The following is a 20,866-nucleotide window of genomic DNA, read 5'->3' on the forward strand; positions in this document are numbered from 1 at the left end:
ATTGTTTGTTGATATTTTAAGAGACCGAACAAAGTTTATTAAAGTTACTTTTGGGAATTTTACTTTCTCGTTACAAGTTAGAGATGATCAAGGGAATTTTTGGCTAATTAGCGCTTCTCTAAAAGCCGGGAAATGCAGGATGACAAATAATAATTGTTTTAATTCAGGAAAGTCAGGGTGTTTGATCTACCACAAGCTGATTTTACAGTTTGGTTCTAATCAAACGTATAGCTGATCATATATTTCCACTTTTCTCTAAAAGCTGCTTATGCAGTTGAGTGTTCATGATGGTTGAGTCGCCATAGCTGCAGCTGTGACTGGCTTGTTTTGAATGTTCTGCAGACATCCTGGATTTATTGTAAACAAAGCATTTCTTCCAACATTTATCTCCCTTCACTTACTGTAGGAGCTTTAGTGCAAGTTTTCTTTTTTTTTGATCTACAAAACCTTTGTTGTTTTTGTTTGCATTAATTGGCTTTGGTCGATTTTTGCAGAAACTGATATCCCAGTTTCTTTAGTTTGAAACCACAAATGCTCTTTGACAAAGTTTAGCCATTCCGCTGGTTTGTTTCCACATGCAGGTCACTGAGGTCACCTTTGCGGCCAGCTGGTGTCCAGGTTTCACTCTTGTTTCTGGCTTTCTCCCGTTTTCCGTTGCCCACCCACAGGGTTAAAACCAATCTGTCTCTGTCAAGATTCAAATTTGGAAACGGAGTTACCTTTGTGTCCTTAAAGTGGAGCTGGTGTTCAAATGAGCAGAACTGGCAGAGCAGAAGAGTAGTAGGGTACAAAGCCCTCTGCTGGGAGCGAAATATGTTTAACTGTGATAAACCAGTAATGAGCTCAAAGTAGCCCAAGCTGAGGATGTTAGGAGAGGGGTAAAGCCAGTCCCTTTGTGGTTATTTACTGCTGCGTTTGTGAAATGTTCCCTCATGGATGGGAGCCACACATTCACATCAGGTTGAGAAATAATCTGCTCTGATTGGCTGCCAGGACACTCGGTGTGTGTCTGTGTGGCGCAGCGATGGAGGGATGGACTCAGATTTGGCAGCAGCTGTGGGGTGGAAAAGAAGGTCACAATCCAGCAATTTGGCCGCCTGCCAATTTCCAATGGGGGTGTGTGTGTGTGTGTGTGTGTGTGTGTGTGTGTGTGTGTGTGTGTGTGTGTGTGTGTGTGTGTGTGTGCGTGTGTGTGTGTTGGTCTCTGCATGCGTGTGTGTTTACTGAAGCTTGACGGCAGCTACTGAGAATTCTCAGAACTTGTGGTTCATAAATGTGTATTACATCTTCCTGACCCAAACAGTTTTACTGTAATGGAACAAGATTTTCAGTGTTAAAAAACATAAAATTACAAAACAAACTAGATTGCTTTACAGAAATTGGACTGAACACATAATTGCATTTTTGTTATGTCATTATTTGAGGAAAATACATTTTTTCCAGCCAGTCGCTGCAATTATGTTCTTAGTCACATGGCATCCAGGAAACAGCTTTGAGACATTCAAGTGACTGCAGTTGGCTGACAAGATAAACAACTTGGTATTCAGAAAGATAATATCAGAACTTATTAAATCTGTTGCTAGAGCGACTTTTGCCTTCAGTAAAAACAGCACATTAATCAGTTGCTTCGTGCAGAACCTGTCTTGTTACCTTTGGTGTCTCACCAGGAAAAAGTGTCAACATGTTTAAACATCACATAAAACACTACAGTGCTGCATTAGACGGCTGTACAACTGAAATGGGGTCAAACATACGTTTAAACATTTTAAAGCAACAACGTTAAATTACTTGGCAATAAAAGAGGTTTCAGTGATTAATATATTTTGCCACAATGAGAAAACTTGGGTTTACTATTTTGTTGTTTATTGCTTATGTTTGCCAGTGGGTAAAATTAGGCCTTTTATAAAAACGCCAGTCAAAGCGAGGCAGCAGACCTGCAGCCTGGACTTCAAAGCACCATGAGTGGCCTCGATTTGGGTCTGAATCAGACACTTCAAAGGATCTTCGTACGCCATCAAACTGAATCATCACATCATCAAAATGATCACATTGGTTGTACTACAATACATTTACTATATCTATTGTTGGCAATGATCACGGGTACAAGCGGCCGAAATGGGTTTCCTCCGCAGGGTGGCTGGGCTCTCCCTTAGAGATAGGGTGAGAAGCTCGGTCATCCGGGAGGGACTCAGAGTAGAGCCGCTGCTCCTCCACGTCGAGAGGAGCCAGTTGAGGTGGCTCGGGCATCTGGTAAGGATGCCTCCTGGACGCCTCCCTGGTGAGGTGTTCCGGGCACGTCCCACCGGGAGGAGGCCTCGGGGAAGACCCAGGACACGCTGGAGGGATTACGTCTCTTGGCTGGCCTGGGAACGCCTTGGGATTCCCCCGGAGGAGCTGGAAGAAGTGGCTGGGGAGAGGGAAGTCTGGGCCTCCCTTCTGAAGCTGCTGCCCCCGCGACCCGACCCCGGATAAGCGGAAGAAAATGGATGGATGGATGGATGGATGGATATTGTTGGCAATGAAACAATTTCAGTATTTTATCGAGAAAAGCCGTCAAAATTATCATTGTGCTTATTTTTAAGCACTTTTGAATGATGGGAAAACAATAGTGTTGAATGTTTTCCATTATTGTTTTTGGTTTTACTCAAGTATATTTGCTCTTTTGGGATTTGTGAATCAATATGTGGCTAGTTAAAGTGTCATTATTAATATGTAAGGTCCTGCAAATTTTAAGGGAGGTCACTGCTTAGCTTAATTTTCTGAAACTAATTAAATTATTATTAATGTGTTATAACTTATTTTAAGTTTGTAGGGTTGCACAGAGTAAAATACTGAGTTGAATTGTTGATTAGCCAGATTATAAGCCTAATGTAACAGACAAGACATCCAGTAATTGGGAAAAGGGTCTGAAGATATTGTAGGAGTTGGTTAAGAAAAATACTACATGAATATTGGAGGAAATAAACAATTATGGATTAAATAATAAGGACTTCTTCAGGTACTTGAAATTGAGGCACTATACTGAAGAACTACTAAATATTAACTTGGATGAGTTGGAATCTGGAATAATTGGGATGTTTGTTTTAGCAAATGAATCAAATGTAGGGGGGGGGAATTAAGTTCTGAATTGTACACGGGACAGAAAAACTAGCTAGTTTCATTAAAGAAGCTAGCTGGAGGCTTCAGAGGAGAATTGGGAGGAAATATGTGGGCAACAGCGGAAAACATCATGTTCCCTCTCATTGAGAGCTTTTGGCTGGAAGAATATTTTAAGATATTTTATTACACACAGAAAATACCAATATACAAGAAGTTGCAGGAAATGTGGAGGAGATGGAGGTAGCCACTTCAATGTGTTTTTGATTTGTTCCTACATGGTGCCCTATTGGCAGGATTTAAATAATTGCATAGCTACAGTTTTGAGGGGGAGTATTTCATTCACATTTGACTTTCATGGGAAGGAGGGATGGAAAGGTTAACAAGATCAGCTGATGAATATATGTGGTGGATAACTAAAGAACTATCACTAGGAAATGACTCAAGGCAGAGGCTCCTGAAATGGAAGATTGGCTTGATGTAATGCAGATTTAAATGATGGAAAGGTTGGCTTTTTATATTATTATTATATTACAGAGATCAGATTTTCTTCACTTATATTTGCTTTGTGGGGTTAAACCTTGTTTTAAGGATAGCAAATGTAGATTTGTTCTATGCATGTACAGAATGTGTGCACAGCTTCTCTTGGTTAGTTTTTATAGGATATTTGTGTGAAAATGTGTTAAGTTTGAATGTACACTTGCATTCAAAATTCAATACATTTTGCAAGTTAAAAAAGAAAAAAATTGGGGTCGCACAATACATGGCGAATACATCGTCATCACTATATCAGTGTGTATATTCAGAACACCAAAGACTATTTGAAGTGCAATAATTGTTGGCTAATATATTCCAAGTGTTGTGAACTCATAATTTACATGTTAATGTGATGTATGCTAATTTAGCCAGGTGGACAGAGTCTCATGGCAGCAGATTCTCACACTAGACGCTAATTTTACCCAAGATACCAAATGTTACACAGTGACGAAAGAGCAAATGACGAAAATAGACATATATGACTTTTGTTGTCATCACAGTATTTGCCAAAGTTGTGCATTAGTAAATATACAATCTAACAATAAGAAACATCTCAAAGTTGTAGGACTTTTTCCCTCCACTCAACTTTCCAATAATGTCTTCAGATACAGCACTCTTTGAACAGTCCAGCTTGTTTGATAGTACAGACCTCAGCCTTGTTTGTAGCTGCGTCAGCCTTGTTTTTAAGCTGCATACTGAATCTTTACTGCGGACTATTTTAGTGATGAATCATTTCTCAGGTTTTTGATCTGCCTCCTTCCAGGTGAGCACTGGTACTACTGATAACCATACACTAGTAAGGCTGTCGGTTTCATGCCCCCCGCAGTTTAGTCTGTTGTTGCCTTTTGGACTTGCTTGAGATTTTTGTTTAAATTACAGAAAAAAGTTGGATAAATCTCCAGTCAGGAAAACGTTAAGTTTAATTTAGCTAATGCAGCTTGATAAAACGACTTATCGATGTTAATAAAAACACATCTCATAAGATTCTAAAACCTTAAGGAATAATAAATCGCAGCATTTTGTCAAATGATTTTTCTTCTTCCAAAGTGTCAGTCTTCTGGTTGACACTTTACTCTACTTGTAAAGTTTGGCTTTACAAGAACAAGTCATACATCTTATACATCTTTTCTCTTCATTGAGGAGTTTATCTCTTCAAAATGTTTGGTCACATTCAGCTTTTATGCTTTCTTCTTAGTGAAATTTAATAGGATTGGAGATTTTTTTTTTTCCCCAAATAAAGTGCCATTGTCAAATTGTTTGTTCATGGAATTAGTGGAAAAATAAATATCTTATTATTATTGTTATTTATAAAAAAAAAAAATTTAATGTCTTTTATTTGCTACGTGACAGTTTAAGATCCAACTCATTGATCATTTTGGTTTTTAATGAAAGATTATTGAAAGACAAAAATGATCATTTATGTTGCTCTTCTGAGCCACTACCCTCCAAAATAATGTTAGAAATTATTTAATAATTAGTAATATTTAATATTATTTCTAGATTTTAGGTTAAAATGTAGAAATAATGTGTAGGTAACTGATGGCGTTTGTCATTACTCCCCTGATTAACTGACTTTGAAGATTGCTCAGTCGATATCTGTGGTCAGGTTTGTTTTCAGCTGTTATTTTTAGGTCAGAAACGTGAAAGCGGGGTTCAGTTAAACTACATACAAACTGATTCGTGAGGGAAATCTTTGAGACAGACCATATAGAAAATGTAATCATGACGCTACTACTGAATATTGAATCAACATAATTATAAATTATACTTTTTTTGTTAGGGATCTTATTGACATACACTGAAATATAAACTTTAATTATTTGCAGTAAAAATAAAAAGAAATTTCAGACGGTTTATAATGATTGTTGATAAACATTAAACTTACGACCCCGTACAATAGAATTATAGTTACTCATGTGGCCCTTTGGGAGAAGTTATTGCCCATCCACGGTCGTTTTAATGTCTTCAGATCTGGGGGATAATCGAGTAAAATGCTATAAAAACAGCACACGTCGATCTGTCTTATTAGAGCAAAATATAAATGAAAGAGGAAATTAACAAATAAATTGAGACAATTGCTATGTAATGCAATAAAGGCTGAAAAACACCAACAGCAGGACACTAAATTTCCAGTCGGATCTTTTTCCTTCCGTATGAAAATCTAGGAACATTTCTATTCCCAGAGACTGGTGGTGATACTGTATGTGGAGTACAATGTTATCAGCGCTGAGTGAAAAGCCAGCCTTGCTCTCTAAATGCAGTCGTTCCATCCTGGACTTTGAAAGCCTGTAGAAAAGCCATTACCATGCTATGAATACCTTGTTGAATATTTCAGTGGTTGCTTTGCTGCAGATTTCTTGGAAAGCTTTACAGAGTTCAAAGGATATTCTTGGTTTCCATGCTAACGTTATTCTCAAGGCTTTTCTTTCCTCGTCCATTGGTCTCTGTCACACCTGCTGCAGCGCTCTCCTCTGGTTTAATACAATCCCTTCCCTCTCTATCTCCAGGCAGTGAAGAGCTAAAGAGGATGGCTCACTCTAAAACTCGAGCCACAGATGGGAAGGTGACCTACCCTCCGGGGGTCAAGGAGATTTCTGACAAAATCTCCAAAGAGGAAATGGTTCGCAGGCTCAAGGTCAGTGTTCCTCCCTGCTGTGTTTTGCTTATGGCCTCCCTGCATGACTGAATGCTTTTCTTTAAGATGGAGAAACCATCATTGTCTCGGCCTTTCTAGGTTCCAAAATCAAAAATTTCCAAGAAAGGCCGTGGTTAGCAACAAGTGGTTTGGTTCTCGCACGCACTAATGACTTGATTGTTTGGGGAAAAAAAATTATAAAATTACCTTATATTTTGCACAAATATAGACAAAACAATAACTAAAAATCTCTCACAACTTAGCAGAAAATGAAAGTTAACTTAATTGGAAATTTCAAGTTCAAAAAGTGGTCCAAAAAAATATCCTTTTACAAAAACCTCCTGTCATCACACCAGACACTTGCTAAACAAAAGGACCTCCATCTCGCCATCCGGTTTGTTCTTAATCACTTAAATTAATAGGAGGGTCTAAAAGTTATCAAAGTAATGTAAACATTGGTTCTAAACTGACTCACGTATATTCTAACTGACCAAAGAAAAACTGAATTGATAGAAATTACGGATTTACAAAAATTCAACATAAAAGGCCATAACAATTATTACAAATTACTTTTATAAGCTCACACTAAAAAATGTGCACCTGATTCCCTGTTTATTTGCTCAACAAAGCCAATTGTTTGTTGGTTTTCATTGCTTTCTCTCTATATTCTGCATTTGACCTGCTACCCAGATGGTTGTGAAGACCTTCATGGACATGGACCAGGACTCTGAGGAGGAAAAGGAGCTTTACCTGAACCTGGCCCTTCACCTGGCCTCAGACTTCTTCCTCAAGCACCCAGACAAAGATGTGCGGCTGCTGGTGGCCTGCTGCCTAGCAGACATATTCAGGATTTATGCTCCAGAAGCTCCCTACACCTCTCCAGATAAGCTCAAGGTTTTGTTCTGCCACATCGAAGCATTTACTATTCAAACACTTATTTCTGTTCATTTTTGTTTATTAAAGTTTCTCCACCATTTAGCCTGTTTACTGATATTTCCAGCTGCCAATCGGAATCATTGTGTATTTGTTTCTGTGTTGTAGGACATTTTTATGTTCATAACACGACAGCTTAAAGGACTGGAGGATACGAAGAGCGCTCAGTTCAACAGATACTTCTACTTACTGGAGGTGTGTGGCTCTTCTTTGCTGCAGTAGCAACATTTACCATTTGCTCTGTGAAAATACATTTTTAATTTTAGCTGTTTCAATGCTAATGGTTTTAAGAAGATCATTATAACAGAATAAACTCCTTAATGAAGAAATTGTATATATTGCATGCATTTCACTTGGCCCACATTTCTCTTCTGGGTCAACTAAAAGCAAACTGATGTATTGATATGTTTATTGTTGTTGCTGTTAAGGTTGTCAAAATAATTGATGGCAGAAAAACTAATTATTAAAATTTACTTGTTGGTCAAAGCTAAAACAAACTAACAATTGCTGAAATCTACTCCTTTTTTTTTTTCCCCCTAATTTAGGAGGTTAATTGTGTCCCTTTTTGTTGTTGTTTTTTACTTTGTATAGGCATTTTGTTTCAGATTATAGCAATATGAAAACAATCACCCATTTATATTTCTTTCATTTATTCATCCATTTATTTTTCATCAATCCCCCCGTAATGTGATTTTTGTAGGGTTTATCGTTTTGAAGTCCATTTCTAAACTGTGCTGAGATGGACGCTAATTAGGCTCCAGAAAAACGTGGAATTGAAAAATGAGGAGGAACCTTGATTCTCTGGATTGTGTTTCTAACATCAAACCTCTTCTTCCTTTTGTCCAGAACATAGCTTGGGTGAAATCTTACAACATTTGCTTTGAGCTTGAAGACAGCAATGAAATATTCACCCAGCTTTACAGAACGCTCTTCCAGGTCATAAAGTAAGTCCTTGCTTAAAAGTCACCGCCATCAGCTTTTAGTTTTTGTCTGTTTTTAGCCTCCGCTGCCCTGTTTGCAAGCAGCACAGTAGCAGTCTAGACGTTTCTCTTTTGGTGCCCCCTCTGCTTCTCCACCCCTCCAAACCCCCACCCTCTCAATTTCACTCTGCTGAACACAACCTTGAGGGCTCAATTCTGCAGCACTGGATCTGGCTTTTTGCCAGTGGAAGGGGAAAAAAGGTGTCTGCCTGTGTCAAGGTTGTGCCAATATTACAAATTGTCCTGCTTTGGAAAAATGTAAAAACTGCTTTTTCATTTAAAATATTATTAGAAGTCGTTAGCGAGTGTAGCTCTTGCACACTTCTCTGTGTGCGTGCGTGCGTGCGTGTGTGCGTGCGCGTGCGTGCGTGCGTGTGTGTGTGTGTGTGTGTGTGTGTGTGTGTATACTTGAAAGTGATACTTGTGCTGAATAGAAGCTAATGGCTGTAGAAATCTAGTCACTGAGATACAAATCAGGGGAACAAGCTTGGCCTCCTGCTGAGATGCAAGTATGCACACCCCTCTGTGTAATCAGAGCATCTTTAAACATAGGAAGCGTTTCCTGTTTTGCAAATAATACTAAATTTCTGTCATGGCATGCTTTAAAGTAGCTACAGATGAATGTTGCAAAATGGTGGCTTTACACATAGACTGAAACGACTTGATGAGAATTACAACTTGGTGAGGTGGCAGCCGTGAATCGGTAGTTTTATGTTTATTCTGATAAAGAATTCAGCAGTTTGAGCTCCCAATAAGCCCACATGTCAAAATGTTCTTGACATTTAGCCTTCATTTGCTCACTAATGTATTACTTTTAAAGTAAAAATGTGATTAGATTCATGAAATTGGAGGGGGGGAAAGAAGTTCAGAAGTAAGTAAAATATTCGGTTGATGTCGTGCTCTGATGTTCTCCGTCTTCTCTTTATAGCAACGGCCACAACCAGAAAGTGCACATGCATATGGTGGACCTGATGAGCTCCATCATCTGTGAGGGAGACACGGTGTCGCAGGAGCTGCTGGACACGGTTTTAGTCAACCTGGTGCCGGCGCATAAGGTGTGTGCATGTCTGCAGCACTCAAAGTGCTTTACTTATTCAATATCAACATAGTTTTAGGTGCAATGGGGGACAAGTTCACATGCGATTCGTCAAATCACAAAGTTTATTATGGTGGCTGGAACAAATAATATATGTTCCACAACCCGGATGCATCATAGTTTCTATGGCTTCTGCCACTACATTTAGAAAATGGAACAAATGTAGGACAAAAGGATTTTCTCTCAGATTTTATTGTTGCAGAATCACAACAGAGGGCTATTGACATGCTGAAACTCCCAGACAAAACCATACAAATCGTATGCAAATGAAGTAATGTTTGATTTCAGTAGGATACTTATAAAAGAGAAGCATCTTTCTCATTAGTTCTGCCGGATGAGGCTGTCTCTAGGTGAGAGCCTTCTGAATAGCGTCAGATGCAGAGCATTGAAGTGAACCCAACTGTCTGGTGCAATATGGCGCACAACTTCTGTAATTAATCTCCCAAATTCATACAGTGTCCAAGGTTTATTGACCCAACTAGAGACAGCAGCAGGTAGGCCGCTAAACATGACTGACTGTGATAAGTCTTAGTTTTCCATACCTTGCTGTTCAGTGAGACCCCTGCAGGTGAGAAGCAGTAAAGCAGCTGAAGTTTTCCTACAGAAGCGGACATCCTTTTTCTACATATTCACCTGTAACTTTCTAGATATTTCTTTAATATCATATGTTTTGTTTGTTTATTCTTTGTCTGTTTAGAATTTGAACAAACAGGCTTATGACCTGGCCAAAGCTCTGCTGAAGAGGACCGCTCAAGCTATCGAACCTTACATCACCAATGTAAGATATCTGTAAGATACTGTGGACGCAATTTGACTGTTTACATGCTGAAAAAGACTTAAAAACATCAATTTTAAACAATTTGATTAATTTATACATATTAATGATTAAAGCGTCACATTATCATATTTTGTAGTTGTGATATTTACATTAATTATAAATATAAACTGACTGGACCTGAACTCTCTCATTCGTCTCTCCCTTTTCTTTCCCTCCAGTTCTTCAACCAGGTGCTGATGCTGGGAAAGACGTCAGTCAGTGATCTGTCTGAACATGTGTTTGATCTCATCCTGGAACTTTACAACATAGACAGCCATCTGCTTCTCTCTGTGCTGCCTCAGCTGGAGTTTAAACTCAAGGTACATTCTGAACTGTAGTATTTGGGCTTTATAATAGAGGAAAACCTTTTAGCTTCAATAGAAGTTGAGCAGCAGCTAAAGGAAATTTTCCGTTACGCATTTTTGGGATGCTTGTCGTCTGAATTTCGACTATTGGCCTGAAGCCAGTCCTTGTTTCTGCTTGCAGAACTGTTGCTCTTTCTGACAGAGGAGTACTAAAACTGAGAGATGCAGTCAAACCACTATAAGTCACCTATAGCTGGTTGATGTGTTCATTTGTTGCAAGAAAGGAGTATAGGCTCTGCTGCTGAACAATACATCAAATTGCAGTTGTCATCAACTTTGATGCAGGATTTTTTTTCTCCTGCTATTTCAATCTAAGTGCAATGCTGTGGAAGCTCTGAGTGCAAACAGAACACACTGCCTTGCCAAAAGTTGCCACTTGGATCTAACTTAGGAAAATAGCTCCAAGCCTCCTTTTGGATAATTACTGCATGAGCAACTCTCTTCCAGTGGGAATCAAGTTATTAAACCTGAGATGATGCAATGTGTAGCTTCTCATTTCTGAAACAACCTTGTAGGAAGACACAAAAAGTGACCATGGAGAAAATGTTTCTATTTGAGATGGGTCGAGTTTGTGTACCACATTTCAAAGGACCTCATTGTTTCTGCTGTTTTGCCGTTTTTTGATAGTTTGTTCCAGATTAGTGGAGCAGGAACTATATCACAACTGGGTTAAGAACTGCCTAATGCATTATTAAAAATAAATGGAAGAAAAGTGGTGACCCATTGGAGGAGGAAAAATGGATCAGGCAGTCCGAACCTTAACCCCATTGCTGTTGTCGGACTCCCCATTATTGACACAAGGCCTTGGTGTAAAATAAATGCAAAATCAGAAGGAAAAAAATCTTGTGACATTGCAGCAGTTTATCCAAACGATGCCACAGCGAGTTTGTGCTCTGATCAAACTTTAAGGTGGCCCAACAACATATTAGAAAGTGTTTTTTAGTTTGTTTTATCTTTTTTTTTCCTGTGGTGGCACTTTTTTGGCTAAGTAGTGTATTTAGTGAGCAGGATGCACTTTAACTGCCCTTGATGCTCACACCTGAAAAATAGTTTGGTGCTAAAACTTGTGAAGAAATGTTTGGAAACAGTGACGACAAAAGAAAAAAACAAGAGTGAGCAAATAGTGGGTTTATTGCAATTATAATATTTAGCCATAATACTAAAAACACACATCTGGGGCTGAGCCCCATCTCACCCGTTGGTCCTCACTCTTCCACCTTAACCTAATGTTGCTTCAGAGTGTCCCAGTGAAAGGGTTTTCAGGGCTATTGTTAAAAAAGATCAAATATTGCTTAATTTGAAACAACAAAATTCTGAAAATGGCATTTTTATGGATGCCTCTATTTTCTTTTTCTCCATTTTTTTGTCCTTTTTTTCCTTCTATTTTTAAATGTATTGTTGCAACAACAAAACCAGAAGATGCTTCCTGTGAAAAGACACCGTTACTGTGTGTAGTCTAAGCACTGCTGAATATTGAGCTTCTAGCTCCACACCTGGATCACAAATAGTCATAAAATCTCTCTGCTCCACATTGAGCTGCTCTCTTCAAGGTAGTTTTAAGTAAATCCAGGTTTTCCGATTGTAAAGTCTCTCTGTTCTGCTCAGACTGACTCCAGCTTCTCTACACTGCCAGATAAAAACCTGCATTCATTTAGCAAGTTTTTATTTATTTATTTTTTTTGCAGGTTTGTTGATTCATATTACCGAGATAAAGCAGTGATCCAGTCAGCATTATGTTGCCTCCGCAGCGTCTCATAAAGGCGTCGCGCTGATGGATAACGCTCATTAACTGTACTGAGGGAGTGTAGATCACTGCTGTCTCCTTAGAAATAATAGCCGTGATAAAATCTGTCCGCCACAGACTCGGCTCCCGCTCTCTCTTCCACATTTCATCACTTTCTTATTGTTTTTTTTCCTTCACTTATTTCTCTCCTTGCTGCTTTTCTTCCCCTGTCCCGGCTTCTTATACATAAATTCATTTGCGCTGTTTGTTCTGCCTGAAATCAGCATTTATATAAACGGGCCTGCATGCTTTGCTTTATGAAAATGGTTATGTGTCTAATAAAGCTCCTAATGACACCGCAAGTCTATCCAATCCACATTACCAGTTTTTGTGCATCATTTTTCTCTCCCTTCCTGTCTTTGCAGAGTAATGATAACGACGAAAGGCTGCAGGTGGTGAAGCTGCTTGCAAAGATGTTTGGAGCCAAAGACTCTGAGCTGGCAGCACAGAACAAACCGCTCTGGCAGTGTTACCTGGGCAGGTAAAACTAATTCTGTTGTCATCTATTATAAGCCATTTATAATATTTTTTGTACGCTTGTTCATCTTGCGTGAAACATTATTCAACTAGTTTTGGGGCAAAATCTTTGGAGGCCTTTCCTAAAAGTTTTACATCTTGAAATTTCAGAAAAAAATGGTTCTAGAAATTTTTAACTTGGATGATTTAATAAAATCCCAATAAAACACTTTGACATTTATGGTTGTAACATGAAAACATGTTTGCCCCCTTTCCTGATCTCCTGTTTTTTCAGTAACACTTTATTTGAAGGGGGGTGAATAAGACTGACATGACACTGTCATAAACATGACATAACACATGTCATGGACATGAATAAGCCTTCATGAATATTTATGACTTGTCATAAAGCGTCATTCTGTAAATTATGACACTTTTAATACAAAGTTGACATTATTCAAAATGTCTTTGTTATGACAACTTGACATTAACCAAGAAATCATTACTGATAATAAAGTTGCTATAAAAGTATTACTGATTGCGCTTTAAAAAATAGGTAACTTTATATTATTAAAGGTAAAGTTTAAACAGTATTCACGAAGGCTTATTCATGTTCATGACATGTTATGTCATGTTTATGACAGTGTCATGACAGTCTTATTCACCCCCCTTCAAATAAAGTGTTACCGTTTTTTCACATATTTCCATGTAGGTTTGGGTTTTTCATTTAAAAACTGTGTTTTGTGTTGTTTATGACTAATTGGTGGGATGTTGTGAAATGCTTAAATGTGATAAACATGGGGAAAAAAGGAAGTCAAGAAGAGAGCCAACATTTTTCACACCACTGTACACATTTGGAAAACACTGAGGTGCTTGACGAGATATTTTCACTTTCAAATCTGGAATTTTTCTTAAGATTTAAGCAACTTTTAATGAAATCTGAATTATAACTATTCCGTCAGTTAAAAAAAATCTTCACTCGACCCATAATTGGAAGTTCAGTAGATGCCAACCAGTTTTAAATAAACCTGTTCAAGGTTGAACCCTATTTTGTACAACAGGGTTGTGTGTTTTTGAGTTGACTGACTGCTACCTCTTTATATGTGTTGATTTTAACATGAATTTATTTTTCCCAAAAAGGTTCAATGACATCCACGTGCCCATCAGGCTAGAGTGTGTGAAGTTTGCAAGTCACTGTCTCATGAACCATCCAGACTTGGCCAAAGACCTCACAGGTACATTTTTATAAATCATACACACGTTTAGAAAGTTGGACATTTGCTAGAGTCATAATTTGACGGTTCATAGATCAGTCGTTATAAATTTTACGACTGCTTAGCGATTAAACAATCTCAACAATTTACAAGCAGCTGTTAAACAACAATAAGGTTATTATTTGTATAAATTGGGCAGATTTTTGCTGTTCTGACATATCTCACTCATTTTTCTGTTTTCTTCCCCAGAATATCTGAGGGTCAGATCACATGACCCCGAGGAGGCCATCCGCCATGATGTCATCGTCTCTATAGTAACCGCAGCAAAGAAAGACTTGTCCCTTGTCAATGATGCATTATTAAATATTGTAAAGGAGAGAACCTTGGACAAGAGAGTAAGTCTGAAAACATAAAAATAGGCTTAAATGGCTCGAGGAAGCAACGTCCACATTAGCGTTAATTTTTTAAAAGCTGCTGTTGGATCCATTTTGTGATATTTTCTGCATATTCCAACTTTGCTGCTAAAATCCACATCTTACCTTTCACAGTGTTGATCATTGTTTTTTATTTCTGTCCTGCTGTCTTCAGTGGCGCGTTCGTAAGGAAGCCATGATGGGCCTCGCATCGATCTACAGAAAATACTCGCTACAAGGAGAGGGGGGCCGGGAGGCCTCCAAGCAGATATCCTGGATCAAAGACAAACTGCTTCATATCTACTACCAGAACAGCATTGATGACAGGTTCCACTGCTTCCTTGTTCTCATAGAAAAAGTTCAGGGTTCCTTCCCAGTCTGGAAAAGTGTGGAATTCAATATGTTGTTTTTATAGTATTGTATTTCATACAATCATTTTAGACGAGTGTTTCTCAACCCTGGTTCTCAGCGCCCCCCTGTCCTGCATGTCTTAGGTATTTCCCTTCTGCCACACACCTGAATTGTATTTCTGGGTGATTAACAGGCTTCTGCACCACTTGATGATCATGCAATCATTTGAATCAGCTGTTCTGGAATAGAGGCACATCTAAAACATGCAGAGCAGGGGGTCGTTGAGGACCAGGGTTGAGAAACACTGTTTTAGATCATTTTCCACTAATATAAAAATGGCATAATAATGCAAGTAATCCCTAATCACTAAAAATAAGAATTTGTTTGTTTGTTTGTTTGTGGTTGGACAGAGTCTCACAGCAGATGCTGCTCCCACAGGATACAAATTACATAGAATAAAGTGCCACAGGTCACAGAATAGAAGATAATTGGTATATATGTCGATACTGATATAACATGCATATTTTGGGTTAATTTTAGTGTGTTGTGGATAATCAGAAAACATTTAAAAACATCATTTTTGGAATCCGTCGAGTTAAACCCCCTTTTTTAGTGAACTGCAGCTTCACGACTGGAGGTTGAATTTACAAATGGGAGGAAATGAAGTGAAAGTTTTATTGCCGCCAGACGTCCAACAGATAATATAGTAAAGCTGGTTTATTTCTTCTTGTGTTATTTTTCTTTAAACAGCCAGAAGGCAGAAGTGGAGCATGCTCTCCTTAAAATGGAGCATCAATTGCATTACTCTTGATCCTCCTACACATGCTCAGCATAAAGCGCTCACCTCTCTGTGGGTTTTCATAATGTCTCCGGCTCCAGTTGAAGAAGCTGCATTTGCTGTTAAACTAACCGTTATATTGAGGGAATACAAAAAAACAACCTTCTGCGATGAGACCACAGAACAACGTCTGTTTGGTTATCGCTTGGAGAGCTGATCAGCTGCCAACAGGAAGTGTCTTCACTGTGACAGGCTGCGGGGAAGGGGAAGATTTTACAAACACTGAGCAGCACAATGTTTTTTTTTTGTTTGTTTGTTTTTTAAGTTTTGTGGTTAAAATTCTTCCTTGATAGAAAAAATGAAAAGTTGAGTTTATTATATTTTAATCTGTTTGTTGAAATTGCTGGGGGTTTTTTGTATCTACTTTAATGATCAGTTTTTACTAGAGCACTTGTTATAATCTAAATCTTAGAACTCACTTCCTGTATCGTCAGGTTGCTGGTGGAGCGGGTTTTCGCCCAGTATATGGTTCCTTTCAACCTGGAAACCACTGAGAGGATGAAGTGTCTCTATTACCTTTACGCTACGTTGGACACAAACGCTGTCAAGTAAGCGTTTTTCAGTTGCTTTAAAACAACTTATCAGACCAGATATGTTTGTAAGACCTTTTATTGTATAATTTACTTACAAACGTAAACATTGCTCTCCTCACGTGTCCCCTGCAGAGCTTTAAATGAGATGTGGAAGTGCCAGAACATGTTGAGAAACCATGTCAAGGACCTGCTGGACCTGATCAAAAAACCCAAGGTACTTCTGCAGATCACTTTCATCTGCTGGCCGTTATTTTCTTGTTTGGCGTTTCTGAATCATGTTTCTGTTCCTGTTTTTTCACTTCTTGCCAGTCGGAGGCATCCAGTAAGGCTGTATTTGCCAAAGTCATGGTGATCACAAGTAAGTCATCTTTTCGAAGTCACAAGTTTCCACTGTAACACGGGGTTTGCAGTGATGTTGCATGAAGTACCCACAGGCTGTCTTGGAAAACAAATAATAGAGCGTAGCCATGGCAACGCATGCTGGAATACAAGACAAAGTGCTGAAATTAATGATTAAAGGAAGAATAGGTAGTTTTCAAATGAGATTTGTAATGTAATCAAAGGATTGATTAAATCAAAAGATTTAATCCTTTGGTTTAATCAATCCTTTTATTGATTACCAGTTGACTTGGCCAACTTTTATCCTACAAACCTCCGTAGCAGCGACTGAGCAGGACGTTAGTTCTCATGGCTGCACAGCACTATGTAAAAGCATTCATACTCCTTTAACTTTTCCACCTTATGACCACAAACTCAAATGTATTTTGTTGAGATTTTATGCAAAAAACTAATAAAAAGATTATTTTATTTTACAAAAATGTTAATGTGTGGCATTTGTATTCAATCCCCTTTACTCTGATAGCCCTAAATAATTTCAAGTGGAACCACTCACCTTCCTAAGCCACCTAGTTAGTAACTAGTGTTTCTGTATAATTAAACAAGTATAAATCCAGCTGTTCTGTTAAAACCTTATGTTTTTGTTGAGCATTGATGAAGGAGAAAGAGAGCCACACGCTGCAAACATAAAATCAGAAGATGAAGCCAAATGTGCACTTCTTGCAAAACGCTGGCCGACTTGCAAAATGCTGATCTTGGTGTAAAACTAAACCTACACATCTCTATCAACATACCTTACCTGCTGTAATACACAGAGGTGGTAGCATCATGCTGTGTGGTTCTTTTCCTGCAGCAGGAACAAGATTTCATGGCAGTTCTGGATAATCTGACGCAGAAAACTTGAGAATGAGGCAAAGATTTGTTTTCCAGTAGGAAAACGACCTTAAACATGCAGTCAATCAAAATGCAATGATTCAGTCAAAGTTCGGAATTAAATCAAAATAATTCTGTCGAGAGTTACATTTTTCCTGATCCTCTTCATCTAAAGTGACAGAACAGGATCCCATTTGCTAACAAAAATAGGCAAAAATGTAAAATCTATTGTCCAGAAGACTTTTAAAAAATATTAATTTCTTCTTTTTTTTTTTTACTGCCATCTGGTCTATTATGTAAAATAACAAAATATGTGCAAGTTTGTTGCTGTAACATACACAAATGTGTAAAACGTATGTAGTAGAGTTGTGTTTTGAAAGAAGAAACAATTATTTGCTGATTTTATTTCAGCTCTACTTCATCGTTTAAAACACGCTTGGTGTTTGTGTGTGTATAGAAAACCTTCCAGACCCGGGCAAAGCTCAGGACTTTGTGAAGAAGCTGGCTCAGGTCCTGGAGGACGACGAGCGGATAAGGGATCAGTTGGAGACGTTGGTCAGCCCCACCTGCTCCTGCAAGCAGGCTGAAGTCTGCGTGGTGAGTCTGCGACCTCGTCCAGTCACTGCATGCGTTTGTGTTTTTTGGCCATTATCAAACTAAATGTATGTCTAGCATGTTGAAAAATGCCACATAAAAGCACAGACCTGTTCTTACTGTACGTTTTTTGTTTTTTTTTTCTCATATTTGTCATCTTCATTAGCGAGACATCACTAAAAAGCTCGGAAGCCCCAAGCAGCCCAGTAATCCTTTCCTGGAAATGGTGAAATTCCTGCTGGAGAGAATCGCTCCTGTACACATCGACACAGAGTCCATCAGGTACAGAGCTGATCATCTCTTTAGAAAAATGTCAGGGGGAAACATTTCATTTCTCATTTTTATCTTCATCTCTTCAGTGCTTTAATAAAACAGGTAAACAAATCTATCGATGGGACTGCTGACGATGAAGAGGAGGGCGTTCCAACTGAAGAGGCGATCAGGGCAGGCCTGGAGCTGCTGAAGGTAAAAACTCAAACTTCATCCTATTTTTAATTAAAACAAATCCTGCTGACTTTTAACGAATGTTTTTTTGTTTCCTAAACAGGTGCTGTCCTTCACACACCCGGTGTCGTTCCACTCTGCAGAGACGTTTGAGTCTTTGCTGAGCTGTCTGAAGATGGATGATGAAAAAGTGGCAGAGGCTGCTCTGCAGATCTTCAAGAACACAGGCAACAAGATGGAAGAGAGTTTCCCTCACATCAAATCGTACGTTTTTTTCTCTCCACATTTTATTCATGTTATAAAAATAAAACGCAATCCAGGCAGTCCCACCAGGGCTCCATTTATTTCAGTGAAACGTGTACAGGATGTAATTCTGTTTTTTTGTGACTTGAACTAGTTCTTTACCAGTTTCTAATGGCCTTCTCCTGCTGCTCCTCCTAGTGTCTTACTGCAGGTACTGCAAACCAAAGCTAAGAGAGGCCCCCCTCGTCAGGCCAAGTATGCCATCCACTGCATCAATGCGATGTTCACCAACAGGGACACACACTTTGCCCAAATCTTTGAGGTCAGTTGGTGCTTCACCTCTGTTCCGTGAAACAGAAAACTGTAAAATATGGAGACTAGCAGCTTTTTTCCCCTCGTGATTCAGTGAAAATGATGTGCTCAACAACTGGACTGTTAAATAGAGAATTTTCAAATATTGTGTTTTTCTTTTTTGCTTTCAGCCCCTGCACAAAAGTCTGGACCCTGCAAACCTGGAGCAGCTCATCACTCCTCTGACCACCCTGGGTCACCTGGCCCAGCTGGCCCCAGAGCAGTTCGCCGCGCCGCTAAAATCTCTAGTCGCCAACTTCATTGTGAAGGATCTGCTCATGAACGACAGGGTAAAAATATATATATTCTCTATCCTCCAGATTCATGCTGCTGCTTTTGTCATAGAAGCAAAGATTATTATAGTTTGTGAATTAAGCTGATGCCTGAAATCTATTTTATTTGTAGATCCCAGGCAAGAAAACAACCAAACTTTGGGTTTCTGATGACGAAGTGTCTCCAGAGACGATGGCTAAGGTCAGTGGTGAACTTTGGTCTGTTGTTTCTGCTCCTGCAGAGGAGAAACAAAATGTCTTCCGTCCTCCATTCAGATTCAGGGCATCAAGCTGATGGTGAGATGGCTGCTGGGAGTGAAGAACAACCAAAGCAAATCAGGCAACTCCACCCTGAGGATGCTGACTGCTATCCTGCACAGCGATGGCGATCTAACCGAGCAGGGCAGGATGGGGTAAGTAAACTAAAATCACCCCCTCTCAGCGAGCGCTTTTAGACTTTAGTCTTTAAACATACCTGTGAAAGGATAAAGCAATCCTTACTGCCTCTCATCTCCACTGCCTCCTTTTATTCCCGCTAGTAAACCAGACATGTCGAGGCTGCGGCTGGCAGCAGCGTGCGCCCTGCTGAAGCTGGCTCAGGAGCCCTGCTATCATGAAATCATCACCCTGGAGCAGTATCAGCTGTGTGCTCTCGTCATCAATGTGAGAACGTCCTCTGAACCTTCTTATTGTGTAAAGTCTCATCAGACTGTGGAAGTTATGTATTTATTTATTTATTTTTTTAAAGATTTGCTATTCAGAAAACATTGTGTTGAAATGATAAACATGCCAGGTCAGATGTGTTAAATATTCCTGCGGAGTCTGGAAAATTCCCGAAATTGATTAATGGGCCCTCCAAGATGGATGTCCATCACTCGATCCAGAACTCTTCCATCAGTTCAATAAACTGCACATCTTTTCTATTTAAAATGGTTTAATAGATAAAGAGTACCTTGACATTTCAGAATGAAGACTGTAGGAACCTTAAAGTTCATGCTGCCATTTTTTCTTTCACCTCCTTCCTGGTCTGTTCCTAATGAACATTTTCATTTCTTCCTCTTTCTTCTTCCCTACTATTTTACCACCTGAATCCTGTTGCGATGTCCTCTCACCGTCCCTCTCGTCTCCCCCTTATCTCTGCAGGATGAGTGCTACCAGGTGCGACAGTGTTTCGCCCAGAAGCTTCATCGAGGCCTCTGCCGCCTCCGCCTGCCTCTGGAGTACATGGCCGTGTTCGCTCTGTGTGCCAAGGACCCCGTCAAGGAGAGGAGAGCTCACGCTCGCCAGTGCCTGGTGAAAAACGTCAACATAAGGCGAGAGTATCTGAAGCAGCACGCAGCCATCAGCGGTAAAGAACGTAAACCCTCTGAACGGTTTACACCAGATTTTCTTGTTACTTAGTAACTGTACTCCAAAGCGATCTTAATACTATTTAAATATTTCAAATGTAGGATTTTAATAAACCTGCTGAATTACTAAAAAGAAAACTAATCAGTTTGTTGTAAGTGAAGTGATATTGACTTTGTGTTGGAACAGACAAGTTGTTGTCTCTTCTACCGGAGTATGTGGTTCCCTACACCATCCACCTTCTGGCTCACGACCCGGATTACGTTAAAGTTCAGGACATTGAGCAGCTGAAAGAAATCAAAGAGTAAGTCAGATTTAATACAGTTGTTAGGGATTGTAAAATTTGATTAATAAGTACA

General features: G+C 39.2%; 1 protein-coding gene across 1 annotated transcript in view; it reads left to right on the plus strand.

Moving 5' to 3' along the window:
* pds5b (PDS5 cohesin associated factor B) overlaps positions 1–20,866 on the plus strand; it is a 29,314-nt gene that overhangs the window by 2,523 nt on the left and 5,925 nt on the right. The window contains exons 2-26 of the mRNA XM_008427331.3: positions 6,141–6,268; positions 6,959–7,162; positions 7,310–7,396; positions 8,048–8,145; positions 9,110–9,236; positions 9,975–10,055; positions 10,274–10,414; positions 12,608–12,723; positions 13,839–13,933; positions 14,162–14,307; positions 14,501–14,652; positions 15,949–16,062; positions 16,180–16,261; positions 16,357–16,405; positions 17,714–17,853; positions 18,017–18,132; positions 18,210–18,315; positions 18,398–18,558; positions 18,736–18,859; positions 19,020–19,178; positions 19,294–19,362; positions 19,437–19,573; positions 19,700–19,823; positions 20,304–20,508; positions 20,697–20,811. Of these exons, the coding sequence (XP_008425553.1) occupies positions 6,161–6,268; positions 6,959–7,162; positions 7,310–7,396; positions 8,048–8,145; positions 9,110–9,236; positions 9,975–10,055; positions 10,274–10,414; positions 12,608–12,723; positions 13,839–13,933; positions 14,162–14,307; positions 14,501–14,652; positions 15,949–16,062; positions 16,180–16,261; positions 16,357–16,405; positions 17,714–17,853; positions 18,017–18,132; positions 18,210–18,315; positions 18,398–18,558; positions 18,736–18,859; positions 19,020–19,178; positions 19,294–19,362; positions 19,437–19,573; positions 19,700–19,823; positions 20,304–20,508; positions 20,697–20,811 (3,056 nt within the window). The 5' untranslated portion in view covers positions 6,141–6,160. The remainder of the gene's footprint in view (positions 1–6,140; positions 6,269–6,958; positions 7,163–7,309; positions 7,397–8,047; positions 8,146–9,109; positions 9,237–9,974; positions 10,056–10,273; positions 10,415–12,607; positions 12,724–13,838; positions 13,934–14,161; positions 14,308–14,500; positions 14,653–15,948; positions 16,063–16,179; positions 16,262–16,356; positions 16,406–17,713; positions 17,854–18,016; positions 18,133–18,209; positions 18,316–18,397; positions 18,559–18,735; positions 18,860–19,019; positions 19,179–19,293; positions 19,363–19,436; positions 19,574–19,699; positions 19,824–20,303; positions 20,509–20,696; positions 20,812–20,866) is intronic.

Source organism: Poecilia reticulata, chromosome 14 (assembly GCF_904066995.2).
Source record: "Poecilia reticulata chromosome 14, P_reticulata-male-v2, whole genome shotgun sequence".
Classification (NCBI taxonomy): domain Eukaryota; kingdom Metazoa; phylum Chordata; class Actinopteri; order Cyprinodontiformes; family Poeciliidae; genus Poecilia; species Poecilia reticulata.